At 44.7% G+C, this 9,225-nt stretch overlaps 1 protein-coding gene across 2 annotated transcripts; it reads left to right on the top strand.

The window, feature by feature from the left end:
- The first annotated feature begins 950 nt into the window (after positions 1–950).
- Positions 951–7,776, top strand: Serpina5 (serine (or cysteine) peptidase inhibitor, clade A, member 5). 2 transcript variants are annotated; one of them, XM_006515916.2, is made up of 5 exons: positions 951–1,063; positions 3,307–3,932; positions 4,782–5,052; positions 5,368–5,515; positions 6,806–7,776. In XM_006515916.2, exons 2-5 carry the CDS (start codon positions 3,320–3,322, stop codon positions 6,989–6,991), a joined length of 1,218 nt encoding a protein of 405 aa, XP_006515979.1. In that variant the 5' UTR covers positions 951–1,063; positions 3,307–3,319; the 3' UTR covers positions 6,992–7,776. The 2 variants fall into 2 exon arrangements, with proteins under 2 accessions (XP_006515979.1, NP_766541.2); NM_172953.3 differs by lacking the exon at positions 951–1,063 and adding an exon at positions 2,751–2,897 and having other exon boundaries at positions 6,806–7,775.
- Positions 7,777–9,225: the final 1,449 nt, after the last annotated feature.

Consider the following 9,225-nt stretch of genomic DNA (forward strand, 5'->3'; position numbering starts at 1 on the left):
GGGAAATACATACCCACACAGTGGGGGTACCTTACAGGTGATTAGAGGCTGGAAAATTCAAGGGATGGGTGAATTGATGATATTTGAAAAACTGTACATCACTTTTCAGATGAGATGGGGACATTCTTATTGACCTGCTGGCGACAGACAAATAGAAATAAGGTGATGGCCAAATGTAGGCAAAGAGAGCAGTGCAGGGCTGCCACGCTCTCCGGTCGAGTTAGCTTGACAGGCTGAGGCTTGAAAGCTACTCACGAGGCAAAAGAGTTTCACGGAAACTCACTCCTGGAGTGCGTTAGTCCAGTGTATGGATCCACGTGCTCTCTTTTAGTATTACCCTATTATAAGTGCCTTTTAAGATTGAATTCTGGCATAGCTAAAGCCAGTGTTCCAAGATCCCAGAAGCCGCTGAGTTTAGAATCCTGTGAGAAAGCAGCAAGGAAGTTTAACCTATTCAGTAACTAATTAATCATTACAATAGCCGGAGCCAGTGGCTCAACTGGTCTGCAGAAAGAGCCTGGAAATCTCACTGAGATAGAAATATTTAGTACAGGCTACATTGCATACCAAAAGCAGGTTGGTATACTCTCCTGACAAACGGAGATTCTCCAGATAAGAATTTAGCAAGGCCTAGGAATTTAGGGGTCTGTGACATTGCATTATTCTTGAGGCCTGCCAAGAGCAGAACCCCCTGGTGCTATTAACACTAAAGTGTGAAATTCTTGCCTCTCATTAGGCTGATCCTAGGCAGGACTGCTTATCTTTATTGTAAACATTTACCTGGTTCCTGCAATTCCTTTTGAAGTCATTCCTTTGTGTTTTATCTGGTAAACTTCAATGTACCTTGCCTGATGTGACTTCCAACCCCTTGTATTCTCTGTACTATAAAAAGTCTGATGCTCGACCTGACAATGCATTCAGATTCTACACAACCTCTCCTGTGTGCATCTGTCTGTCAATTCATCCAAAGCTTTGCCCACTTGCGACTAGAGACCCGTTCCACGCAGACACAGGGACCCAGAGGGTCTTCGGCACAGGGCCTCCCATGAGAGGCACCCAGAAGGTCACTGATCTGATTTTTTTTTTAGCTATTATGTAATATTTTGGCAGCCAGATAATTTTAAATAAATCTTAATTTGACAACCTTTATTTTAAATTGCTAATCTCAAGCCTTAGAAAATTTAGTTTTATGTATATTATCTTTAAATCTTATCCCTTTTATACTTTAAATAATGTACTCAGAACTTTGTAACTTATAACCCTTTTAATTTTATATAGCTCATATCTCAATATATCCACCTCAATCTTTATGTAAATTATTATTTATTAAAATAATTTATTTCTGTATGTATAAATTTTCATCAAAATATTTTTTACCTCATAGCTTTTATATTTTAGTACCATAACTTATGCTATTTTTTATGCTATTTTTACTTTTTAAATAACATGTAAAATAACTTTATTTTTATAACGTTTTCTATTTTTTTTAATATCATGAGACCTTTTAATAGTCATGTAGATAAACCTCCTTTTTGTTTTTTAATGTAAAACTGGTTGGGAAAGAGTTTTCAGAGCAGTTATCTCTCAGGCAAAGGCGGGTCAATGATGGACTGTTGTGCCTAGGAGACTGGGCTCTTTGTAGTCTGAACCTGGGTTCTGAAATCTGTGCAGCCACTGTTGTGAGTTTTGACTGTGTCCTCAACATGCACACACACACACACACACACACACACACACACACACACACACACCACATAGGCCCTCACCCCACAACCCCTATACCTATCCTGTACTGGGGAGAAATCTAGCAAAACCAAGCAGGCTGTTTGTTAGGGTAAGGATGCTGAAGTTTAGCTCTCCATGATAGCTGGTTCCTGGTGGTTGTGGAGGTGGACAGACTCACTCATCTTTAAGGAGCTGGCCAGCAGGAGTTTGACCATGTTCTGGCGAGTATATGGACAACACAAACTGGACTTGTTTTTTCTATCTTTGGGGGCAGTGGTGCACAAGAGGTGGGGAGCGGGCCTGGGGGGCTGGGAAGTAAGGGTAATGGGATACATTGTCAAATTCCCAAATAACCAATAGCAATATTATGTTAAGAAGACAACTTTACTATCTTTTGTTTCACTCTTGAAGTTTCTACCCCTTTCTTCAGGTGGTCTCTCTGGGGATACTTTTTAATTTTTAAATTTCTCTATGTGTTATGGCCATATTTACTCTTTTTCTCATATTCAGGCGTCCCTGTTTAGTCACTACTTGACTTGGACCATACAGTCATTTTTTTTTTGTAACAATGCCGAGGGGGGAGGTGGGATCAGGAGGCCATAAGCTAGAGAAGATACAGTTAGGGATCAGGAAGTCCAGCTTTCACATGCTGGATCTTATACCAAGCAAGCTTCTTTTAAAAGTACAGTATCTTATATACCAAGTCCAGGTAAGAGATGAGACAGAGTCAGCAGAAACTGCCACACAATGGGACAAAGCCAGAGGGAAGCTAATCAAACAATGTTGCGCAAGGAAAACATGATATCTCAAGAACATTCCAGACTGAGCACACGGCAGCCTTGGAATTGATGACACCAGTCTCTTCAGGGGAAAAAGCTAAGTCCCAGGAATAGAAACCTTAACAAGTTCAAGGCTCCAGCCTCGGGCTCTGGCTGGCATTGCCAAGCACATTCTTAGACAAAGAAACAGAAGTACATTTATTCTGTCCTTTTATCGGGGACCCTACGAAAATCTTAGATCAACCCAGCTCCCAATGAAGCAGAGCTGGAGTGGGGTGGAGACAGAGTCTCTGCGGTCAGTGACATTTGCCGGCTGCAATTCCTCTGCTCTGCTCTCTGTCCTCTTGTAAGCCAGGTGGACTATACCTTGACACTCAGCCACCACGATACAGAGTGAGTACACCTGCTGGGGTAGGACCTGTGGCATTATGGATGTGTGTGGGTGTAACATAGCTGAAGCCAAGGAACCCTGCGAATGAGGCATAATGCAAAATCCTAAACTTACTTAAAATATTATGAGGAAAAAATGTTTTGTTTTTTGTTTTTGATTTTGATTTTGTTTTAACTCCATTGCATACCGGTCTGTAAGTCTACCTTGAGCAGTTAGTTGCCTGCTTCATCTGATCGTCCCAGAGCACTGAGTACCACTGCTTCTCTTTACAGCCTCATGGTCTAGTTTCCTTCTTACCCTCTTGGAGGGGACATGGGGACATCTTTGCAGATGTCAGCCTACTCATTGTGTCTCTCACTTTGACTCACAACTGTTCCCTCTCCAAGAACATTTTTCTCTTCTCCCCTCCAGAGCTGTCACCACAATGAGGTTCTTCCCCATTCTGTGCCTGGTGCTGTTCATCAGCCATGGGGTGGCTTCCCGCCGACACTCCCATTCCAAGAAGAAGAAGGCTAAAGAGTCCTCGGTGGGTGCTGTGGGACCTCCCAGTAGCAAAGACTTTGCTTTCAGACTCTACAGGGCCTTGGTTTCTGAATCCCCTGGTCAGAATGTCTTCTTCTCCCCCTTGAGCGTGTCTATGAGTTTGGGCATGCTCTCCCTGGGGGCTGGCTTGAAGACGAAGACCCAGATCCTAGATGGCCTAGGCCTCAGCCTCCAGCAAGGCCAAGAAGACAAGCTCCACAAGGGCTTCCAACAGCTGCTACAGAGATTCAGGCAGCCTAGTGATGGCCTGCAGCTGAGCCTGGGCAGTGCCCTTTTTAAAGACCCAGCAGTACATATCCGGGACGACTTCCTGAGTGCCATGAAGACACTGTACATGTCAGACACTTTCTCTACCAACTTTGGGAACCCTGAAATCGCCAAGAAGCAGATCAACAACTATGTAGCCAAGCAGACCAAGGGCAAGATTGTAGACTTTATCAAGGATCTTGACAGCACCCATGTCATGATAGTGGTAAATTACATCTTCTTCAAAGGTAAGCCTTGGGCTCCAACTTGAACTTTTTCCTCTTTTCTGTTTTTATTAAAAGATAGCATTCCCTCCCTGATAAAAGAACAAGCCACCCAAGTGCCAGCTGGGTAGAAGGAAAGCTGCCTCATGGGAGACAGAACCTGCTTATCAGCCTGTCAGTGATTCCACAGTCAGGAGCTGGTCTTTGTCATAGACATCATGACAAAACAACCCTGACTGTCAAACCCACTAGAAACAGGATATGGATCTGATCAGGGCTAAGAAGGCAGGAAACAGGAGGGGTCAGAGGCTACTGAAAGCAAATGTCTGTTGCCCTGCCAAGACACCATGGCCAGGACATATTATTGAAGAAAAAATAATCACGTTATTAGGATTGGCTTATAGTTTCAGAGTCTATGACCATCTCAGTAGGAAGCACGGTAGCAGGCAGACAGGTGTGCTGCTGGAGCAATAACTGAGAGCTTACATCTGATCCACAAACACTCAGCAGAGAGGCAGGAAACTGGTGAGAGTGTTTGAAACCTCCAAGCCTTCTCAATGTCGTACCAATAAGTGCCTCACCTCCTAATCCTTCCCACAACAACTCAACCAACCAGGGACCAAGCATCCAAACATATGAGCCTGTGGGGGCCATTCTCATTCAAACCAGGAGGAAAGGAGGACAGGCCCATAAAAGGTTCAGGCTACCCAGAACTTTGAGGGGATTTGGCCTCTGGGGCCAAGGGGTGTGGGTGCTGCTGTTGTTGAGGTTGCTCTGTAGAGACACTCTTTGGATTGTCTCCTTTCTACAGCCACAGCCAAGGGTCTCCCATTTTTACTCAGTTCTCTTTAATTCCTTCTCCTTCATCTTTAGCCAAGTGGCAGACGGCCTTCAGTGAGACAAACACCCACAAGATGGATTTCCATGTGACCCCCAAAAGGACCACACAGGTGCCCATGATGAACCGTGAAGATGGGTATTCCTACTACCTGGACCAAAACATCTCCTGCACGGTGGTGGGGATCCCTTATCAAGGCAATGCCATCGCTCTATTTATTCTCCCCAGCGAGGGCAAGATGAAGCAGGTGGAGGATGGCCTGGATGAGAGAACATTGAGGAACTGGCTTAAGATGTTCACCAAAAGGTACTCTCTAGGCCATCTGGGGGCCACATCCTTCTACCCATGTCAGGAAGACCTCACAGTACTACTGGAAAGGACTCCTCAGGCAGTGAGCTAGCTCCAAACTTAAATGTTACCCATCAAGTCTTCAGTCCAGGACATGACCCAGCTTGAGGGATAGCTGAGGTTCTAGGGTGACACCAGAGAGGGAAGCTCAAGTAAAGTACAAAGCAAGGGAGACTCCAAAGAGGAAGGTTCCAGAAAGTCAGTGACGCTGCAGCAGAGAGTGGCAGCAGCAAGCTCATGGTGTCTAAGAATGACCTTCTGTACTCTCTCCAGACGCTTAGATCTTTACCTCCCCAAGTTCTCCATTGAGGCTACCTACAAACTGGAAAATGTCCTCCCCAAGCTGGGCATCCAGGACGTCTTCACCACCCATGCTGACTTGTCTGGCATTACTGACCATACCAATATCAAGTTGTCTGAGGTGAGTCTAGAAGCTCCTGAGCACCTGATTTCAGAAATTCCCATCCCACCCCATCCTACCCCATCTCACTCTATCCTATCCCACCTCACTCTACACCCACCCAACCCAATCCCACTCCTACCCCATCTCTCCCATTCCATCTCATACGATTCCACCCCACCCCATCCCACCCACCCTACCACATCCCACTCCCACCCACTCCCACCCGATTCCTCCTCCCCCTTCCATCCCATTGCATCCTACCCCATCCCATTTCAGAGAGTATCCCATTATTTTTTTTACTGCAGGCATCTCATAGTCTTCATTCCTTACAATCCCACCTCACTCCATCCTGTTCTAATTATCCATCTTGTTCTAGCTCTGCCCATCACCTTTGATCCTGTTCCATCCCATCTCATCGCATTCCATTCTGTTTCACCCTAGGTCATTCCACTCTGTCCCATTAAGATTCTTTTCCTTCAGATATTCAAAGAAGTTTCTTTGTGGCTTGTTCTTCTTACAATACGAACCTATATTTGTCACCCAAACTTGAAGGATTCAGTGCCTGTCTGAATGCTGTCTTGTGAATCTGTGTGTGTATATGTGTGTGTGTGTCCCTGACAAAGATCTTTGACAAAGATCTATGTATTTATTCAACACACACAAACACACACACACACACACACACAAATATGAACATGAAATGGGATACTTCACAGAAATCTTTTTTTTTCTATGAGACAGGGTTTCTCTGTATAGCCCTGGCTGCCCTGAAACTCACTTTGTAGACAAGGCTGGCCTCGAACTCAGAAATACGCTTGCCTCTGCCTCCTGAGTGCTGGGATTAAAGGCATGCACCACCAGGCCAGGCTCACAGAAATTTTTAACAGTTTTACAAGGGATTAAGTAACTAATTTCAAAATGACTCAGACATTGAACAATACTACAAATATCATTGTTTGTCAGCTGATAACCACATGTGGATCGCATTTTAAAAGATTACTTTCAACATCTATATTTTCTGTTATCAGCAAATGGAACACATGCATTCTAGATCAGGGACATGGAAGAGTACATCATTTAAGGTTGCATGGGAAGCTCAAGGCAAGTAAGATTAATTATTCCATTGTTCTCTTAAAAGCAGATGGAACAAGCAGGTTGAGTACACAGTAGGACAGCAGTCCTAAGTGACCTCTGGGTGTAGGGTTTAGTTCTGGCTGTGAGGTTGAACAAAGCTCCATCCTTTTAGAATATAAGTAATGCTGTTATCATGGTGCATCACCATAACCCAGCCCTTCTGTCTGCCTGCAGATGGTGCACAAATCCATGATGGAGGTTGAAGAGTCAGGAACCACAGCAGCTGCCATCACAGGAGCCATCTTCACATTCAGATCTGCTCGGCCGAGCTCCCTGAAGATAGAATTCACCAGACCCTTTCTGCTGACCCTTATGGAGGATTCACATATACTTTTCGTTGGCAAGGTGACCCGGCCCTGAGGAGGGACTCCTTCTGAAACTCATGGGCTTACACAGAGGGAGCCAGGCATGTTCTTCAGCCCATCCATCTCTTGGTTGCTAGTGATTTTCATAGAGTAGATTGACTAGTAAGGTGTTGTAAGTGATAAGATCAATATCCCTATGGCTGCTTCCTTGATCACAGTTTCAAGATGTGTTCTTGCTCTCATCCTTCATCATTGACACTGACCCTAAAGAGGTCACTAGATTTCTCCAAGGTCCTACCATCTTATATGTGACATAGTTGTGTCCAGACTCCAGGCCTCTCCTGCTCAGTCTAGCTCTACAAAGTTCTGTAAAAGACTGGTCCGCATATATAAAGGTCACCAGGAAGCACAGTCATAAACCTGGTCCCCCACCTATCAGCACCAACTCTCAGTTCATCAGGGTTGAGAAAGGACACTGGATTGAGCTTCTGAAATGCCACTGGTAGCTCTGTAACATGGGAATGGAAATGTCCCTCTCTGGGCCTGTGTTTCTTTGTGTGTCCAGTGAAGGAACAGAACTAGAAGCCCATTCAGCAACCTGTGAGATTCTTACACAGGGGTTGGCTTCTCTATGTTAGCCAGGGGTGCTGTAAGAACTCAGGTTAGTAGCATACTTGAGTAATCAGGGTCAAAGTGTCTCACCACAAACAAAGGTATCAAATCACAAGCCTGGCTGGCTGAGGTGGTGTGATAGAGGTCTGTGGTAAACAGCAGAACTTAGGGTGCAGACTGACTTATTGATTTCCACCTTGGCAATGGCAATAAAGCATTTTGTAAGGACTGGTTCTCACTGTCTTTATGGAGATAGCCCTGGGGGATAGTGACACTTACTATGTTCCAAATTTGGTGCTAGGTACTTCTTCCATCAGAGAACCTCATTTAAAGTTATCACGGGACTAGTCAGCAATTTGTGGCTCAGGTGATTCCAGGGACAGTCAATTTGACAACCATATTATCAAATAGTTTAGCTATCACAGAAGGTCAAAACCTTAAATAAAAAAGGAAGGTTTGTTTTAATGTGTGTGTGTGTGTGTGTGTGTGTGTGTATGTCTGTGTGTGTGTGTATGTGTGTGTTTGTGTTTGTGTGTGTATGTTTGTGTGTTTATGAGTCTGAAGAAGCCAGAAAGGGGCATAAGATTTCTGGGAGTTGAGGTTTCAGGAAGGTGTGAGCCAATGTCTTAGTTTTTTGGTCCTCTGGAAGAACAGGGAGTGCTCTTTAGTCCCCTAGTAAGCCATTGGTCCAGCTCCTTAGTTCCAGGACAGCAAGGGCTATACAGAGAATCCCTGTCTCAACAACAAACAAACAAACAAACAAAAAACCAAAATCCAAAAAACACCCCCCCCAAAAAAGGCCTTAAAAAGACTGCCCCCTACAGTAGTAAGAACTTGTATGTGCTAGTCTGTGCTGGGCATTTTTCATTTGCAAATGCATTTAATCCTCCCTACCCAGCAAGATCCCTCACTGCCCCTGCTTTACATTAAGAAATAGTCAGTGGCAGTGAAGGCCCAGACTCTGAAGCCTGGCATCTATGTGCTGGCTCACAGCAATGCAGGTGTCTGAGGGCTGATCCAGACATCTTGTGTGTGACCATACCAAATGAGTGGCTGTCCATAATCTGGCATTCTCATGGGGTCATCCCACCCCCTCATTCCTTTCTCTTGCATAATGTCTAGACTTGCTTGGAAAATTGACTCTCTCCTTGTTTGCCCAGTCTGTGTAAGTTCACAGAAGAGTTCTATCTAAGGGTCATGTATGAGACCAAGGTCCAGTGCTCCTAAATTTCACTCAACAAACAGACACATAGCAGTCACTGTGCATTATAGCCTAGTCATGGGGAGCCAGTGCATGGGAGCTCTATTGTGTACCACAAATCAGTGTTGTCTTAGAATTTCTTAGAACCCTTTGACCTTAGTGGTTACATGATCCTGGGATGTTGAAATTAGCATCTCAGTAAGACAATGTGAAGGTTTTGCCAAAAGCAGCACAGATCTGACATTGAAGAAGAATTGATGCTTCACTGGAGGGCAAATGTTGAACAGATAGGGTACTTCCAGACATAGGGTCCAGCTGGAAGTGAGCATGAAACAGGGTGTGGAGAAAGAAGACAATAGCCTGGCTGGGCCCACCATGGGGAAACATGAAGGAAAACACAGAAAAAGGAAGTGGTGGTCATGGCCCCTTGGGTACAAGAGCCTTGGATGCTTGACCAGAGTTATTCTAATGTTTCT

This window comes from Mus musculus, chromosome 12 (assembly GCF_000001635.26).
Source record: "Mus musculus strain C57BL/6J chromosome 12, GRCm38.p6 C57BL/6J".
Lineage (NCBI taxonomy): Eukaryota > Metazoa > Chordata > Mammalia > Rodentia > Muridae > Mus > Mus musculus.

Bases quoted from the DNA above. Each gene is read 5' to 3' on its own strand.
- Serpina5 (XM_006515916.2), top strand. From the start codon at position 3,320: ATGAGGTTCTTCCCCATTCTGTGCCTGGTGCTGTTCATCAGCCATGGG. The intron at 5,053-5,367 runs GTACTCTCTAGG...TACTCTCTCCAG, and splicing joins CTTAAGATGTTCACCAAAAG to ACGCTTAGATCTTTACCTCC. The intron at 5,516-6,805 runs GTGAGTCTAGAA...GTCTGCCTGCAG, and splicing joins CCAATATCAAGTTGTCTGAG to ATGGTGCACAAATCCATGAT.